General features: G+C 36.1%; 1 protein-coding gene across 1 annotated transcript in view; it reads right to left on the reverse strand.

Moving 5' to 3' along the window:
• Positions 1-14,090: 14,090 nt before the first annotated feature.
• The window catches only part of LOC127455021 (ras-related protein Rab-39B), a 7,228-nt gene continuing 800 nt past the window's right edge, over positions 14,091-20,518 (reverse strand). Inside the window, exons 1-2 of the mRNA XM_051722549.1 lie at positions 20,119-20,518; positions 14,091-15,609 (exon numbers count right to left, since the gene is read on the reverse strand). The exon at positions 20,119-20,518 is cut by the window's right edge and continues 800 nt beyond it. Coding sequence (XP_051578509.1) covers positions 15,186-15,609; positions 20,119-20,354 — 660 coding nt within the window. The 5' untranslated portion in view covers positions 20,355-20,518 and the 3' untranslated portion in view covers positions 14,091-15,185. The remainder of the gene's footprint in view (positions 15,610-20,118) is intronic.

The following is a 20,518-nucleotide window of genomic DNA, read 5'->3' on the forward strand; positions in this document are numbered from 1 at the left end:
ACACCACAGAATGTTTAATGGGGTAAAAACAAACCCTCGAGTGACAGCTAAAGACTTACTGAAAAACTGGATAACATCTCTGTTCATGAGTTTACTATACAGAAATCATTAAACAGGTATGGTGTCCATGGCAGGACACCACGAAGGAAGCCGCTGCTTTCCAACAAAATCATTGCTGCACACCTGAAGTTTGCCAAAGACCACCTTGACACTCCACAATGCCACTGGGAAAATGTTTTGTGAACTGATGAATCTAAGGTTGAATTGTTTGGGAAGAACACACAGCACTACTTCTAAAGGTTCACTGACTTTTTCCAAAGCACTTTGAATGTTTAATGGGACGTGTTCAGTAAAGACATGAAAGATTATAATTGTTTGTGTGGTGTTAGCTTAAGCACATTGTGTTTGTCTATACTTGTGACTTTGATGAAGAAGAGATCACATTTTATGACCATTTAATGCAGAAAACCAGCTACAGTAATTCCAAAAGTTTCACATACTTTTTCTTGACACTGCATATAATACGCTAACTTTTCATTTGTTACTCTAATCTTATTTCTTACTGTAGGAAATAAAATAAAATAAATTATTCAATGTAAAAAAACATTTATTTTTTTTAAGCATTAATCCTGAGTTGAAATGTGTTTTAAAGATCTTAGCTGTCACTAATGGCAAATAGTTGCCAGTGGCAAACCAAAGTTGTTTCAGGAATACCCTTTCAAATGATTAATGTTTTCCTTGTCTTGGTTATTACATGGATAAAACTTCTATATTTGTCTACTGAAAATGTCAAATGCAGTTGTATATATTCTTTGGTATCCAAACAGAACAATTTGTCTTTTCCTCTGATTGTCACTTTTTATTTGTCCCCTTCAGAGCTTGTGAGCGAAGCGGAGTGGTGTGACACTCCGCTCAATAACCCTCTCCGTGCGTGTGCGCTCCACTCATCCGCTCACGGCCCAAGTGGCACTCCGCTCAAGTACCGCTCACGTTCACCGGTAAAAAAAAAGGTCACTCAAATCCCATTCCGACATGAAATTTCTCTGTAGTGTATTTGTTTCCAGGGACGTACACAGGGGGGTGCTACAGTGGCCCGAGCAACTGCCCCTTTACCCACATGGGCTGAGGTGCCCCTCTGGGTGAAATATAGGCTAGGCTATAGGCCGACATTTATTAAATTATCAAATGCTTAGCGACACATCTGAAATTATGTGATTGTATTGTTGTATTTTAGTATATTAAATATTGCTGTTTATTTTGTACTGGTTTACGACTGCTAGATAATCGGGTCTGCCAGACTCTACCAGCCTCTACAAGTGATAAAACGTGTGCGTTGGCACGGAAACTCGTATATTTCAGTTTAAACTGGATCTGAAAAATCTTTTCAACTTTGTTCGATTCATTTATGTTAATAATGAAAACATGGACTGGAGATTTTGTCCAATATATATATTGGATGAAATCATGTTTAATGATCTCAAAACAAATACAAATGATTTAATGTATTAATTACTCTACTTTCATTTAAGAAACTTTTTTTTTTTTTCTAATGGACAATCATTTATAGCTTTTTTCTCTGCGCATGAATGTAGCAAGCAATGTCGGAAGATGTTATCCGCAACCACTAATCTAGAGTCAGTTTTTTACATTTCACTAATCGTTAAGGTGTAGATTTGGCTTTGGGAAACTGACCAGCAGTTAAGTGCCACTTTATCCCAAAGCAAAAATCGAAAGCAACTTTTTCGATTAAGTGAGATAATTCCGCTATGAAATTCTCTATGCGAGAGTGGAAATCTTTACCAATTAAATGCTCGATTGTACAATGGAAGCATGAAAGCATAATGCTCCGCCTGCCAATTAGGACGCACTGATCTCATCTGCAAGATCATACATTTTTATTGGTTTTGATGCATGTGTTTTTGTGTGTGTTCACCGGGATTCAAGGAAATTTGCTTTGCCAATATACAGTATTTATAAGCTTACATATTCAATTAAGGGTGCTCTAATGTTCGCAACCCCACAGAACCGGGCCTGCACATGATTGCAAAATAACAAGATACCTTACTATCTACTTATCTATCAATTTATTATCAAATAGTAGTGTAGCCTACTTGCTCACCTTTTGCTGCACTACCATTAGGGCTGTGACTAACGATTATTTTGATAATCGATTAATCTAACGATTATTAGAATGATTATTCGACTATTCGGGCGATTATTGCAACAATTAATCATTAGCTTTTAACTGATTATTCAGCTTGTGTCCCGACTTAAAAGGTTGTATTAAACATGCTTACTAACAATAAAGAGGACAAAATCATCTTTTAAAAATAGCTCTAAATGACATTCACTGAATTAAAGGGAAAAATGCTTTTAAGTTTAATTCAGTAAAGAAATTCACTGCAAAAAATCCCATTGTTATCAAGTGTTTTTATCTTGTTTTCCATTTAAAATTGTCTAAAAATCCTTAAAACAAGATATATTTACTTGAGAAGCAACAAATAAGATATTTAGATTTGCTTTAAGAGAATATATCTGAAATATAAGTGTATTTTGTATATAAGTGTATTTCAGGTTATACTTCTACGAGTGCAGTAAAGACAAAATATACTCATATTCAAGATCTATTCTCTAAAAGCAAGTCTAAATGTCTTATATGCTGCTTCTCGTTATTTCTTTATATATCTTATATCTTTTTTGGAATGGATTTTGAGATATTTTTAAATATTTGTATTTTTTAAATTATATTCAGCATTCCCAGTTAAAACATTTTCTTCTGCAGTATAGCTGCTAAAGAAAATGTATGTTGATTTTAAGGAGTTTTAGACATTTATATTGGAAAACAAGCCAAAACAAAAACAAAAACGTATTTTGTTGCCGTGTATAATGGGGCGATGATTTCCCTCTCTCACCTTTCTGTTCACTTCAATCCATCTTTAAAAAACAAACTCTCTCTTATTAATAAAGCTGCATATTGCCAATTTTCTTCACGATAAGAAATGCACAGTGACATATATATTACATTTACATTTATGCATTTGGCAGACGCTTTTATCCAAAGCGACTTACAGTGCCCTTATTACCGGGACAATCCCCCTAGAGCAACCTGGAGTTAAGTTGCTCAAGGACACAATGGTGGTGGCTGTGGGGATTAAACCAACAACCTTTTTGCTTACCAGTTCAGTGCTTTAGTCCACTACACCACCACCACTCCATTTTGATTCAATATTAAGATATTATGATTCAATAAGAGCCATCACGTGACAGAGTGTGCATCAGCCGGGTGCAGTTTCAATCTCTCCCCCTTAGATCGGGACATTACTCATAGAAGAGGCGCTGACCGCACAGAGAAATGCCAGTTTCCGAGTTTGTAGTTATTGACGTGATCTGCTTCCGTATTATTTTAACTTTAATAAAGTTATAACGCATTAAATATAACTGCATTAAAGATGTAACGCCGGGGTGTTTCCTTTAAAGAGCTCCAGCTCCGCTTATTCCACAACAAGTGTGCTTCTGTATTTACTTATTTGGTAATTTTGCATTATAATTCCCTCATACTTTGCAATCTACATCACCTGAAGCTAAGTTTGGAGTGCATTTGGACTGTGAGCCGTGTCAGGTGCGAACTGCGATGCTGCTCTCGCGCATCATCAGAGTTTCATATCTGATTTTATGTCACTTTAAATGAGATCAAACAACTATTCGACAACGGAAATTATTGTCTGCAATTTTTTATTCTCAATTGTTTCAGCCCTAACTACCATGTTCGCTTAGCACATCCTCGTGCTCTCTGGCAATGTGACGCATTCCAAAAGTAATATTTGCTAATTCTCACGGCCTCTCCACACTCCCTTGCAATTTCCTCGTTCTTAACTTTGATTTATACTTTGCATTTATGTAGGCTGTAAGGTTTGCAACTTCACTAAAACAATGTTTGAACTCCATAACCTCAGGCCTATTGCTTATTTCGCAGGTTCCCAAACCAGCATATCACGAAGCGCATTCTTGGGTTGAGCGAGCGGAGTGGAATCTTCAAAAAGGCGCTCTCTGCTCAGGTGGATTTATCACTGCTCTGCTCTGCTCACATGCTCTGGTCCCCTTTATATTAACTAATCACATTAACTTTAAATATTAGAAATGTATTATACTATATATAGTTTACTGCAGAGTACATATTTGTTGGAAAGCACAGTGCAATATATTTCACTGATAAAATGGTTTAAATAAAGATTTCTTATATACAGTATATTAAAGGGTGTTCAAATTACAAATACGTTATTTTTTAAGTATATTATTGAAATACTACGTGCCCCATTGGTCCATTATGGCCCATAAGAATACAAAGCATTTATATAATGCATCACACTTTTTGTAAAATGGATACATTTTGCTACAAAAGCAAAGAATATACAGTTTGGGAATTGCTTGTCTTAACTGTTACGAAAAGCACAGTAACAACAATTTCTTTGTGGAGATTTATGAGGGATTGCAAAAGACAGCACAAGGTTAATCATTCCCACATAGACTGCTGTTTTAATTCCTGAAATGTGTCATTTATTTATTTATTTTTTGTTGTTTGCCCTCTACGTGATAAAGAACTGATATCCTATAGTGCATGAACGATCCTATAGTATGATTTGATGGTTGTCTGATAATAATATGGGACTTGCATAAGAAATAAATTGTATTTGTAATATCTAAATAACTATAGAAAGAACTTAAGGTTCTGTTTGGATCCTATGTGTTTTAGTTCTCTAATGGCCTCAAACAGTTATCCAGGTTCTTTGGTGAAACATGTGGATTATTGTTCTCACTGTGAAAAAACTCATGTAACTCTGTGAAACAATGCCCTCTTTCCAAGCAGATGTCTGAATTGTCGAGGTCAAAGTTTGGTGTGAAAAACAGATCTCTGTTGTATGTATTTCTGACATTGCTAAGAGAAATCTAGACTTTACTGTATGCATCCTTGTTGAATGTAAAATAGAACGTTTTGTGTGTTTATGTAATAGTCTTTACGAAGAGTGAAGCGCAAACTCCAAACTGGCTGATAAAATGCAGGGAAACAGTCTTACTCAATGGATATTTGTATTTGTTTATCTGTTTTTTGGTTTGTTGCTTTTTTATTTGACGATTGAATGCGTCTGGATCTAAGGATCAAGAAATTGATTGAGATTAAAGGAATATTCAGGTTAAATACAAGTTAATCAGTAACACTTTACAATAACATTTGATTTGGTAACATTAATAAATGCATTATGTATCAGGAACAAACAATTATTATTATTTTGTTTACATTTGTATTGATTCATTTAATATAATATTTATTATTCAATAAAATATTATTAATATTAATAATAGTTTTTATTTAAAAAATATGTATTAATCTTGGTAAATGTTAATTTATAAAAATACAGTTGTTTATGACACTGATCAGCCACAACATTAAAACCACTGACAGGTGAAGTGAATAACATTTATTATCTCGTTACAATGGCACCTGTCAAGGTGTGGGATATACTAGGCAGCAAGTGAACAGTCAGTTCTTGAATTTCATGTGTTGGAAGCAGGAAAAATGGGCAAGCATAAGGATCTGAGCGACTTTGACAAGGGCCAAATTGTGATGAATAGACGACTGGGTCAGACCATCTCCAAAACGACAGGTCTTGTGGGGTGTTCCCGGTATGCAGTGGTTAGTACCTGCCAAAAGTGCTCCAAGGAAGGACAACTGGTGAACCGGCGACAGGGTCATGGGTGCCCAAGGCTCACTGATCTATGTGGGGAGCAAAGGCTAGCCCGTCTGGTCTGATCCCACAGAAGAGCTACTGTAGCACAAATTGCTGAAAAACTTAATGCTGGCCATGATAGAAAGGTGTCAGAACACACAGTGCATAGCAGATTGCAGCGTATGGGGCTGCGTATCCGCAGACCGGTCAGAGTGCCCATGCTGACCCCTGTCCACTGCCGAAAGCTCCTACAATGGGCACGTGAGCGTCAGGACTGGACCATGGAGCAATGGAAGAAGGTGGCCTGGTCTGATGAATCACGTTTTCTTTTAGATAGTGTGGACGGCTGGGTGCATGTGTGTCGTTTACCTGGGGAAGAGATGGCAGCAGGATGCACCATGGGAAGAAGGCAGGCCGGCAGAGGCAGTGTGATGCTCTGGTGGCGACCAGCAGCAAAGTTTTGGTGTTCTTGTCTTGTCAGTAGTTTGTACTGTTTTTGTTTGTCTGACTGAGTTTATCAGTAATTTGTTTCTGTTTGTTTGACTATGAATATTATAGAAGGAAAGTGTGGCGGTCATTGTCAAAAAATGGAGCTGTTATTTACAGTTATTTTTGCATTTTCTTTGGACTTGATCGTGGGGTTGTTTGATCAACATAATCCCCATGCGAATACAATTCTGAGTTCCTATTAGGACTTCGGTGGAGTTCCCCGGTGATGGAGTTTTTGCCCTTTTTCAAGAGGATGCTGATTTTACTGAGCATATATTAAGGAAGAACTGTCCGGTGGACACAAGAAAACCACATTTCCTGAAAGGGATTATAATAAACTTGAAACTTGGGTAATGTTCTGCTGGGAAACATTGGGTCCTGGCATTCATTTGGATGTTACTTTGACACGTATCACCTACCTAAAGATTGTTGCAGACCACGTACACCCCTTCATGGCAACGGTATTCCCTGATGGCAGTGGCCTCTTTCAGCAGGATAATGAGCCCTGCCACACTGCACACATCGTTCAGGAATGGTTTGAGGAACATGACAAAGAGTTCAAGGTGTTGACTTGGCCTCCAAATTCCCCAGATCTCAATTCGATTGAGTATCTATGGGATGTGCTGTACCAACAAGTCCGATCCATGGAGGCCCCACCTCACAACTTACAGGACATGAAGGATCTGCTGCTAATGTCTTGGTGCCAGATAACACAGGACACCTTCAGAGGTCTTGTGGAGTCCATGACGGGTCAGAGCTGTTTTGCGGCAAGAGGGGGACCTACATGATATTAGGCAGGTGGTTTTAATGTTGTGGCTGATTGGTGTATAAGTTCATGTTATTTCATAATGCATTAACTTATGTTTACATATACTACTTTTATTTAAAAAATAAAATAATTATTTACCAAGATTAATAAGTGCCGCGAAAGTTTTGTTTATTGTTCATTCATGTTAACTAATGTAGTTATCTAATGTTAACAAATACAACCTTATTGTAAAGTGTACAGTGAAGCTCTATCGGCATCATCCGTGAGAAAATAATTTTGACTAATACCTCAGTTTGTAAAAACAAATGCACAAAAGTTGATTTAGTTCCATAGGAATGAATTGGAGATTGACGTGTACGGCGTGATTGATTCAATAACAATGTTTATTTTTTTATTTTTTTTTATAATGTTTGTTAAATTACGCTTAAAACTACTAAAATGCACATTACTCCCATAGTCTCTCGTTGGGAAAAAAACAAACTCTTCTCAGAGGAATGGCGGACAGCAACAGTTGCTAAGCTAGGATTGGTCAGAAACTATTTTAAGGCTGGGCTTAGTGAAGGGTCAATCAAACACTTACAGTGGAAGTCTGTGGGGCAAGCGTACAGCGTACACGTTTTTTTTTTTTTATGTATGGAAGCATGTTTCTACCAACAAAAAAAATAAAAAATAAAAATAAAAAAAATAAAAAATAAAATAAAAAAAGGTCTTTGGTAAATTTATAATTATGAGATAAAAAGTCTAAGTTATGAGATACTAAATAATTATGAGTTGCTAAATCAAAATTATGAGACTCTTAAAATTATGAGATTCTTAAAATTATGAGATTTAAAATCATAATTGATATAAAGTCAAAATTATCAGAATCAGAATCAGAATCAGCTTTATTGCCAAGTATGCTTACACATACAAGGAATTTGTCTTAGTGACAGGAGCTTCCAGTGTACAACGATACAAATACAATACAAAAACAGCAACAAGACTTTAAAAAAATAATTAAAATAGAATAAAAAAAATAGATAAATATTGAAAAGAAAAAAGTATATATAGAATACACAATAGACTATATATATATATATATATATATATACATACATACATACATATACACATATATATGAATATATATATATATACATACATATACATACATACATACATACACACACTATACAAATCTAAATACAAATCGGTTATGTACAGTGCAAGGGAATGTAATGGCAGAAGAGGTAGGATGTGTTGGATAATATGAAAAGACTAAGCTGTGTATTGCACATTAATTATTGCTCAAAGGGGCAATTTAACTGTTCATGAGATGGATAGCCTGGGGGAAAAACTGTTCCTGTACCTGACGGTTCTGGTTCTCAGTGCTCTGAAGCGTCGGCCAGAAGGCAACAGTTCAAAAAGTTAGTGGGCTGGGTGAGTGGGGTCCAGAGTGATTTTTCCAGCCTTTTTCCTAATTCTGGAAGTGCATAGTTCTTGAAGGTAGGGCAGGGGGCAACCAATAATCCTCTCAGCAGTCCGAACTGTCCTTTGTAGTCTTCTGATACCCGATTTCGTAGCTGAACCAAACCAGACAGTTATAGAAGTGCAGAGGACAGACTGAATGACTGCTGAGTAGAACTGTATCAGCAGTGCCTGTGGCAGGTTGAACTTCCTCAACTGGTGAATGAAGTTCAACCTCTGCTGGGCCTTTTTCACAATGGAGTCAATGTGGGTCTCCCACTTCAGGTCCTGTGAGATGGTAGTGCCCAGGAACCTGAATGACTCCACTGCTGTCACAGTGCTGTTTAGAATGGTGAGGGGGGACAATGTTGGGGGGTTCCTCCTAAAGTCCACAGTCATCTCCACCATTTTGAGCGTGTTCAGCTCCAGGTTGTTTTGACTGCACCAGACAGCCAGCTGTTTAACCTCCCTTCTGTATGCAGACTCATCATCATCTCGGATGAGGCCGATGACAGTGGTGTCATCTGCAAACTTCAGGAGCTTGATAGAGGGGTCCTTGGCGATGCGGTCATTGGTGTAGAGGGAGAAGAGTAGTGGGGAGAGCACACATCCCTGGGTGGCACCAGTGCTGATTGTACAGGTGCTGGAAGTGAATTTTCCCTGTCTCACAAGCTGCTGCCTGTCTGTCAGAAAGCTTGTAATCCACTGACAGATAGACGCTGGAACAGAGAGTTGGTGTAATTTAGTCCGGAGAATAGCTGGGATGATGGTGTTGAAAGCCGAACTAAAGTCCACAAAAAGGATCCTTGCATGTGTCCCTGGTCTGTCCAGATGTTGCAGGATATGATGCAATCCCATGTTGACTGCATCATCCACATACCTGTTTGCTCGATAAGCAAATTTAAGGGGATCTAGAAAGGGTCCAGTGATGTCCTTCAAGTGGGCCAACACCAGTCTCTCAAATGATTTCATGACCACAGATGTCAGGGCGACAGGTCTGTTGTCATTATGTCCTGTGATTTTTGGGTTTCTTTGGGATGGGGATGATAGTGGAACATTTGAAGCAGCATGGGACTTCAAACTGCTCCAGTGATCTATTGAAGATCTGTGTGAAGATGGGAGCCAGCTGGTTAGCACAGGATCTAAGACATGCAGGTGAAATGCCATCTGGGCCCTTTGCTTTCCTTATCCTTTGTTTTCGAAAGACACTGCACACATCATCTTCACAGATCTTAAGTGCAGGTTGAGTAGCAGGAGGGGGGTTGCAGGAGGTGTTGGTTTTTGTGTGAAGTGAAGGTCAGAGTGAGTGTGGGGTGTGAGATTGGGCCTTTCAAATCTACAGTAGAACACATTCAGGTCATCAGCCAGTTGTTGGTCCACCACAGGGTTGGGGGCAGGAGTCCTGTAATTTGTAAGATGTTTCATGCCACTCCACACTGATGCAGGGTCGTTAGCTGAAAACTTGTTTTCCAGCTTCTCAGAGTATCTTCTTTTACCACTCTGATTCCCTTATTCAGTGTGTTCCTGGCCTGATTGTACAAGACTTTATCCCCAACTCTGTAAGCATCCTCTTTGGCCTGACGAAGCTGCCTGAGTTCTGCTGTAAACCATGGTTTGTCGTTGTTAAATGTTAAATAAGTCCTAGTAGGAATGCACATATCCTCAAAGAAACTGATATATGATGTAACAGTATCTGTGAGCTCGTCCAGATTGGTGTCTGCAGCTTCAAAAACACACCAATCAGTGCAGTCAAAGCAGGCTTGTAGGTCCAGCTCTGCTTCGTTGGTCCATATCTTTACAGTCCTTACTACAGGCTTAGCAGATTTTAATTTCTGTCTGTAGGTTGGAAGAAGATGAACCAGACAGTGATCAGATAGTCCCAAAGCTGCTCTTGGGACAGAGCGATATACATCCTTTATTGTTGTGTAGCAATGATCCAGTATGTTCCTGTCTCTGGTGGGGCATGTAATGTGCTGTTTATATTTGGGCAGTTCACGTGTGAGATTTGCTTGGTTAAAATCCCCAAGAATAATAATAACTGAGTCCGGGTATTGTTGTTCCATTTCTGTGATTTGATCAGTCAGCTGTTGCAGCGCTGTGTTCACACACGCGTTTGGCGCGATATACACACTCGCCAGAATAAATGAGGAAAACACTCGCGGCGAGTAGAAAGGCTTGCAGTTAATAAAGAGCGCTTCCAAATTAGGACAGCACATCTTCTTTAATGTTGTTACATCTGTACACCAACTTTCATTGATGTAAAAGCATGTTCCACTGCCTCTCGTTTTCCCCGTTAACTCCGCGATGTGATCCGCTCTGAACAGCTGGAAGCCCGGCATATGTAATGTGCTGTCCCGAATGGCTTCACTCAGCCAGGTTTCTGTGAAACACAAGGCAGCAGAGGTTTAAAAGTCCTTGTTTGTGCAGGTGAGGAGATGTAGTTCGTCCGTTTTGTTAGGGAGAGAGCGGAGATTCACAAGATGAATGCTCGGCAGCGCTGTTCGAAAGCCGTGCCGACAGAGCTTGACCAGCGGGCCTGCTCATCTCCCAAACAACACAGCCGCGCCTCCAACTAAAATGTTCAGCAAAACATCAGAATATTCAAAATCCGGGAAAAGATTGACTGGTATATGCTGTGGAATTTTCAGCAGTTCGTCTCTGGTAAAACTGACTTGAAAAAGATTACTAAACACAGGACAAACAAACAAAAACAACAAAACAATAGGAGCGCTCCACACCGAGGCGGCCATCTGCGGCACCATCATGAATTATAAATATGAGATATTAAATTAAAATTATAAGATTACAAATCATAACTATGAAACAAAGTCAAAGAGGTACTAAATCAAAATTATGAGAAAAAAAATCATAATTGAGATAAAAAGTCAAATTTATGAGAAATAAAAATGATTAGATTAAGAAGCAAAAATTATGAGTAAAATTCATGAGATACTAAATCAAAATTATAAGATTAAAAATCATAATTATAAAATTAAGTTAAAGTTATGCGATAAATCAGAATTATGAGATTAAAAGTTAGAATTATGAGATACAGTACTAATATCATAGTTATTATAATTATTATCCATTTATGACCATGAGATTGACCAGAAGTTTAAAGTTGGTGTTGAATGAAAAATGCCACCTCAGTTATATCCGTTTTGTTCATCTTGTCATTATTAGATAGTAATAATTATGACTTACTATCCCTAAATTTTGACTTTTTATCTCATAAGTATGACTTAGTATCTCATAATTATGACTTACGAAAGTATGATTTATTTATTTATTTTATTTTATTTTTTCCAGTGTGGCAGAAATAGGCTTCCATATTTATACATGTTATTTTATTTATTTTTAGGTCATTATTTGACTTCCAGATTGTTACATTTGTCACTACTAAAATTATAAATCCCTACCAAGGACTTTGTGGACAATGTTCAGAGACAAAAAGTTGTACTTGTATGAGACCAAATATAACTTGGCTACAGACCTTTTTTACCATTTGTTGGGAAAACTCCAGACGTCTCCAGGCAAAATGTTCAGAACGTACATACATAACACATTTGACATTTGTAAGGAGTGATTGTGTTTATAAGGAAGCGCTCTTACTTTAAAGGTAGTTTAGTAATTAGTTGTCTGGTCCAGGTTTATATTCTAAAGTATGTGTTTTTTATTGTCGAAACTGATTAGTTTATTTTGATTGGATCTGTGGATTGTATTAATGTTACTGAGTTAATGCGAATATAAAAAGGGATTAATGAAAACTAGGTATACATTTATTTTTTCATTTGATGTAGTGTTGTCTAAACATGTACGGAATCTGAAAATGTATATTATGCTTTAGATATCTATTTCGATTTGGCTGTATCTTTGAATGTGTTTCAGTAGCTTTTACGATTTTACATAAAAAAAAAAAAAGAGAGAGAAGCCCAAAAAAGGATATTAGAAAAACTAAAATGTTCTGTGTAATTTTGCATGGGTGTGCCATAGTTACAGGTTTTCTGTAGTTTTTGGTATAATTACATTTTAATTTTCATTACTTGATGTTAGTTAGAACAAATGTTGGTTTTAAGGTGATTTATTTTGTTCTTATTTTGTCTGATGTCTCTGTAACCAAGAGGCCTTTTGGTTTATCACATCAGATTGTCTCAACTCTTGTTTGTCTCACATAGTAAAAGTATCTGATTTCATGAGGCTGCTCTTTAATAATCACCAGCAAAAAAAAAAAAAAAAAAAAATATATATATATATATATATATATTGTATATATATTTTAAATTTTACTTTTAATTTGAAGTAAATATATATATATACACACACAAACACAATAAATACTGTTTTTGGAAAATGAATCAGTAGTAAACTTTGTGTTGCTTCTTTTTTTTTTTTTTTTTCATGTTTCTGTTTTTGTTATTTTCTTTTATCTGTATACAGTATTGTTCTATATTGCAACATCTCACTTTTAACCTATTATACAAACATAAGCTGACCGGTACACACAATGTTCAGGATGTGTACACGGCAGATCAGGGTAAATAGTGGCATTATTAAAGTTTTGTTTTTTATTTTAATTTTGTAACTCAGTTAATATTGTTTTGATTATCATTATTAAACTCATTTAATATGATATAAATACAGTTGTCTCCAGGAAATAAGGAAAAATATGTCCTGCAGGAGTTCTACAGTGAGACATATGATCATTTTATTTATTTCTTTGTTTTAGAAATGTGCCAGATTTTCTAATGTTTTCATTTTTTCTTTCTTTTTTTTAATATTAGATACATTGAGTCAAAATCTCTTTTTCTCTGTTCTGTTATGTTTAAAACTGTATGCAACAGCTTAATTTTGTTAATGAAAATGATACAAAGCGTATATATGTATTGTACAGATTCCATAGATTAACAAGATACAAATGTACACATGAACAAATGCTTAAATTTTGTATCTTTGTCATTTTAATACAATAAAATGTGACTAAAATGAAAACTAATTACATTTTGCTTGCATGCGGGCCCATACTTTGTCAGCTGAACACTGAGTCCATAACTTGAATGAATTTGATACTAATGAATAGACATTGGCATTGCAGGAGAAACAATCCTTCATGCCCATTTTTTGAAATGTCACATACATTTTATTAACACCAAATATACAGATAATACAGATATAATATGTCTCTCAAATTTATGAGAATCAGCAATGTATAAAGCTGAAGGTTGGAAAGTGTTGATTACAAAAGTGTATGCATATAATTTCATGGTATTTGAAATTATTTAAATGAGTTTGTAAGAAAATGTTGGAGGTTCTTATTTACACTTTGAGCAAAATGATTTAGTCTACTACAATTGGCCAAATTATTTTGGGGCCATTATGCATAAAATTGTACAACAATATTTTCATTTTTTATAACTTGATCATCTTTTTTGCTCCAGGGCAGGGTCAGCACTGCATTTGTACAATGGGCTAGTTGCACAAGACGCCATGTTTGATTTCTGGTTTAGCGAGAGTGGTCATAGCGACTTCCGGTTTCGCCAGGTGCCCGTCCAGAGACAGCTGAAAATTGCACATTATGAGCTGTTTACAGAAAGAGATTTAATTAAAATGTATTGTAATGTCGCAACAAAGACACATGAGGCTGATCTCATAAACAGTGTGTTTATTTAAGGCTGTTGTCGGCCACAGCCACGCCGTACACTCTGTAATTGTTTGGAAAACCACACTTGAAACAACAGTGAACCCATTTTCCCCCTTGCACAAAACATTCAGAAACAAGACATCACAAGCCCGTCAAATGTATGACACAACGTTTTCTCTTAACAGGTAGATTATAACAATAAACAACATTTCAACACGTTACAGTATGCAGTTAAATCTATGCCTATGAAGGTAGAAACCATAACCATAAAAATAAACATCAGAAACAGCTGTAGGCATATCTCATCTATGTTTCTGTAAACATCAACAGCCTAAATAATGCAAGATTTGGATACAGATTTGGTAAGATCAATTTATCTAGCTTAATGTTTCATTTAAATATACTATTGTTCATTGTTAATTACCCTACTGTTCGTTCATAAAATGTATCTGCTCACACCGTGGTCTCACTCAGTTTAAAAACTTGCACACACTCATGTGGCGAAAGCTCACCGGTGCCATCTTGTGCACCTATAGCCAGTTTATGATTGTACAAGGCAATATGTTTAGGTGTATAGTGAAATAATCGTAAAAGTATCTCATTAAACAATGAGTGGCATTGTGAGCAATAACAGTGAATACACATTGTATTTCTCTCATTTGAACAGGTTTGAAATTTCAGTCAGTTGATCTGCACCTGATGTTTTGTCAAAAAAAAAAAAAAAACCTACAAAAATGTCTGAATTCAGTTTTAGTTCCTCTGAGCAGGTGTGCAATTGCAGTTTCCTCTTATTATGCCACAATCTGAACCACACACACTAGAAATAGTCAGAAACAGATACAGAGACTCTGTGGGAATAATGGCCATGTGTGCAATTGGTAGTCTGTTCTTTATACTGAAGTCATTATTCACCCACGTTAGGCATTATGTTAGTCTCAGTCACCATTCACTTTGATTGCATACTGTGTTTTTTTTCCTAACATCTCCGGTGACAGAATTGTAATTGTTTGGGTGAACTAAAAGCCTATACATGTGCGAAAATACTTTGGTAGAACAATTTGTTGCATCATATTATCCATTAATAGTGCTTGTCTAGGAAGGTTTGGTTGAGTCTTTAAATTCATCCACAATTGCAGCATGCAGACTTTTTGGTCTCTGGTGGCTCTTTTTTAACAGCCGCCCCAACCGTTAACCCATGCCAGTCATCCCGGGTACGTATTTTGCCTTGCTGGAAGAGGTCAAATATACCTCTGGTTAAAGTTTCAAACACTTCTCTAACATTAATATTCTCTTTTGTAGACACCTCAAGATACGCCACCATGTTGAGTTTTTTAGCCAGCGCTTCTCCTTCGCTCTTTCTAACCTGTCGTCCCACAGCCAGGTCACATTTATGGCCTACGAGCAGAAAGAACATTGGGTTTGGTTTCACATAGTCCAAAACTTCCTGGTGCCAGCTGGCGACACGATCAAACGTCAGTCGCTGAGAGACATCAAACATCAGAATGCAGCCCACAGAATTCCTCATGTAAGATTTACAAATGGACCTGTAGTAGATGAAAGGGTGATGATAATAATTTGGTTACAGTTGCTTACAGTAGTTTAAATGAAAATTGTCTTGTCATTTACTCACCCTCATGCCATCCCAGATGTGTATCCCTCTTTCTCCTGCTGAACACAAACGAAGCTTTTTTAGAAGAATATCTCAGCTCTGTCATAGCTCATAAAGCTCATAAATGCAGCATAAAAGTAATCCATATGACTCCAGTGGTTAAATCCATATCTTCAGAAGCAATATGATAGGTGTGGGTGAGAAACAAATCAATATTTTTTTACTATCAATCTCCACTTTCACATTCTTCTTTTGTTTTTGGCTATTCACATTCTTCGTGCAAATTGCAAATAAATACTGATCTGCTTCCCACCCACACCTATCATATCACTTCTGAAGACATGGATTTAACCACTGGAGTTATATGGATTACTTTTATGCTGCCTTCGTGTGCTTTTTTGAGCTTCAAAGTTCTGATCACCTTTCACTTGCATTGTATGGATCAACAGAACTGAAGTATTTTTCTAAAAATCTTTGTTTGTTACTGCAGAAGAAAGAAAGTCATACACAACCAGGATGGCATGAGGGTGAGTAAATGATGAGAGAATTTTCATTATTAGGTGAACTATCCCTTAACAGTTAAACTATAAGGTGACCGGGGCTAGTTGTCACACTTTTAACTCCAGTGAATATTTATCTGGGTCACTTTATTTTTGAAAGTCAGTTTCTGTATATACACATACCATAACATTTACAAAACAGCTATTGAACATTTCTACTATTATAGTCCAGAAAACAAAACAAAAAAATGGAATTGAACACAAGTTGCCCCTATAACAGGGCATGATGTCGGACTATATGGGGTAAGTTGTCATTTATTGACACTGATTCGAGAAGAATGCATTTGTTTGAAATATGAAATACTATCTGAAATAAAAAGCCATTTTCCACAACATACCTGTGTATAAAATGTATTACAGGATATTTAATGGGTTTTTAGTGACCTTTAAACAGTAAAAAATAATATTCTCACGTTAAAATGACTCCCACCTAAAATAATACATCTGTATATACACAAATGTGTACAGATATATTATTATGTATATATTATTTCTTGTTTATACAGCTTTTTATTATTTATGTATTTTATTTTCCTATTAAATGTAACTGCCGAATGTCAGGTGTTTGAAACAGCAAATATAAAAAAAGTAATATACAAACATATCAAACCATTGTTTTGGCTAACACAATTTGTAGTTAATGAATTTTTAAAATCATAATATATAATACACATGTGACAACTTGCCCCAACCTGACAATATAAAAAATGCTGTCATGAGAACACAGTTCAACCTTATACTGTATGTATTATATACATTGATTTCCCAACAGTTTTACAAAATATGATAATATTGAAATTTTAGTTTGGAGGAAATAATTCAGAAAAGGTCAATATTTTAATTTAAGACAGCTTTGTATTAGGTGTTTGAAACCAACTTAAACAATCTCTGCTAGAAAAGTGTAAAATGATCGCCAAGGAGACTACTGAAGTCAAGATGTATAGTGAAAAAGGAGTTATATTTTAGTCTGTTCTCACCCAAAATCGATTAGTTCACTTCAGAAGATATGGATGAGTGTTTCGTCACACATTACAAACTCGAGTTTTTAGTGACCCGGCACGTATATCTATCACAAATGGATCTACAAAATGCCCAGATAGTGTCACATTTTCTAAATATTTTCAAGACACTTAGAAAATAATAGAATAGAATATATTCTGATATACTTTGATGTTTTATTTTGCATACTGTATATCAAAGAGATGATCCAACAAATCTAGAACAGGATTCATTACTTCCACAATGAAATTTAATGAGATGCAATTGGCTCTCAACACATATCGAGCTACACATAACACATAATCTACACATAAGTTACACATATGTATTCTCTCAGGCACTTACTGAGTCTAAATAGATGCACAACTAACTTTATTTCAGTAGTACACTCAAATGACAATAATCATATTATACTGTTCATGTGTTAAACTTGCTATAGTTTACTTTCATGTTGTTTCTTCATCAAATAACAATGTCAAATGTAAATCAAGTCAATCACTGAAACATCAGTGCCACCTTGAGTAAGAACTAGCATGTATAATACGTATGTGTACGTGTCCATGGAATACTGACAATTCACTATTGTCACACAGAAAATTAACGTGATATAGTGTTTATTTGTATGAATACAGTACTCATTTCTCTTTTAAAAAACAAAGAAATATATATCCTGTGATTGTAAACTTAAACAGATCTGATATAATCATAAAAATATGATTTATGGAAGCACAAAAAAAGCGACACTATTACATATCTCGGGTCTTTAATGACCCTATACACTTTTGGTAATCAAGCAGTTATAAAAAAATATATATTTTTTTTACAATTTTGCCTTTTTGGAGCTTGAAATTTGGTCAAATTCACTTGCATTGTATGGACAAATAGACATCATATCTCTTCATATCTTCAATTTTGTTTCATGGAAGAAAGTCATTCATATGAGTTTGAGATGGTATAAGGGTAAGTAAAAGACAAGAGAATTATCATTTTTGGGTGGACTATTCCCTTAATTATATCATCTAACTACTATGGAGCCACATGTCTTTTTTATAAATGATTTTGCTCTTTTTACAAATTTTATATGCTAAACATCTGGAAGAAATTAATTTGCACTAAGTGCAAATAGTGTTAGAATACAATTTGCACCCCTAATAAAATACTAACATACAGTGTGTTTATTGTGTTTATTTAGAGTCCCACAGACACCCTACTCCAACCCCAAAAATTACAAAAATTAACCATGGTTTTACTACAGTATCCATAGTGTCAGCATAGAATTTCCTAGTAAAATCATAGTAACCACAAAATTAAATATAGTTAGTATATAAACACCCTATTACTGTAGTAACACCATGGTTAATTTTACCTGGATCAAACCATTCTCTCAACTCAGCTCAGCGAGTAAAGACACTGACTACCACCCCTGAAGTCATGAGTTTCAATCCAGGGCATGCTGAGTGACTCCAGCCAGGTCTTTTAAGCAACCAAATTGGCCCGGTTGCTAGGGAGGGTAGAGTCACATGGGGTAACCTCCTCATGGTCGAATATCATGAAGCCTCCACATGTGCTACGTCTAAACAGTAACATGCTCAACAAGCCATGTTATCAAATGTGCGGATTGACAGTCTCAGACGCGGAGGCAACCGAGATTCGTCCTCCGCCACCCGGATTGAGGCGAGTCACTACGCCACCACGAGGACTTAGAGCACATTGGGAATTGGGTATTTCAAATTGGGGAGAAAAGGGGAGGATATATATATATATATATATTCAATTTTATATTATATAACGTTAAATATTAACCCTTAAACGCATACCTGTGGTCTTTAGAGACCCGGGACCTCATTCCACCCCCTGTACCTCATCCATTTTTGTGTAACACAAAAAATGCCAAAATTACAAAACAATTTTTTTTATTTTTTATAATGGTTTAAGTACCAAAAGTGTATAGACCCGAGGTATGTAAGAGTGTCATTTTATTTATTTATTTATTTTTGCACTTCCATAAAAAAAATATATTTTCATGTTGACTTTCTATGCAACAATGAACTATCAACAATGGTGAATTATCAGTATTTTATATGCGTATACACATACATAATATACATGCTATTTCTTACTCAAGGTGGCGCTGTTGTTTCAGTAATTGACTTGATTTACATTTGACAAGAAACAACATGGAAGTAAACTATAGCAAGTGTAACACAAGAACAGTATGATATGACTATTGTCAATTGGGTGTACTACTGAAATAATGTAAGTTGTGCATCTATTTAGAATATACACATAAGCTACACATACATTACATATGTGTAGATTATCATGCTTAGCTCAATATGTGTTTGACAGTCAGTTGCATCTCATGAAATTACAGTGTGAAAGTAATGAGTCCTGTTCTTGATTTGTCCTGAGTTGCTGCATTATCTCTTTGATTTATAAAAAATAAAACATCAAAATATATCAAAATATATTTTCTTTTATTATGTTCTAATTCTAATATCTTTAAAATGTTACACTATCTGGGCATTTTGTAAATCCATTTTTGATAGATATACGTGCCGGGTCTCTAAAGACCTGAATATGTAAGAGTGTTTGGGGAAATTACCATGCATTTAAGGGTTAATAGTGGAGACAGGAAACTGGATGGGAAAAAGTGAGACAAAAGGCAGAATCGAACCCAGGTCATCTGCACAAGAAAAGCACATTCATACCGTCATTACACCCCACACCACTGCACCGACAATAGAAGTGAAGTTTGTCTTCAATGTCTCTGTTTCCACCAGACTATAGAGTTCAAATAGCCGCGTTGTGTGGCAGGTGATATTTTCAGCTAGAGCAAATAGTCACTCTGATATAATATATTCATATAAAATATTGCGGCTCACCTGAATCTCTCCTGACCTGCAGTGTCCCAAAGAAGCAGTTTGATCACAATATCAGGATCAAAGTTCATATTATGCACCTTGAAATCAATTCCCAGTGGAGACTGTCTGGATTCATCAAATGTCCCTTCAGTAAAGCGATGCAGAAGAGAAGACTTTCCTACAGCCGAGTCTCCAAGAATGACTATTCCAAATCTGAAGTTCCACGACACTTGCATTGTGCAGTTGCAGCCTCTCATCAAAGGTGATTATCAAAGTGTAAAGCGTTGTTTCGACCACAAACGGCTCAGCAGAGATCTTAAAGCTATTCACTGCCTGTTTTAACATCTGTTGGCCTTACCCTCGAATGACTGAACAAACAGGTTAAATACACAAAGGACAGGTTTGTAAAATAGCAATGGAT

Source organism: Myxocyprinus asiaticus, chromosome 17, assembly GCF_019703515.2.
Source record: "Myxocyprinus asiaticus isolate MX2 ecotype Aquarium Trade chromosome 17, UBuf_Myxa_2, whole genome shotgun sequence".
Taxonomy (NCBI): domain Eukaryota; kingdom Metazoa; phylum Chordata; class Actinopteri; order Cypriniformes; family Catostomidae; genus Myxocyprinus; species Myxocyprinus asiaticus.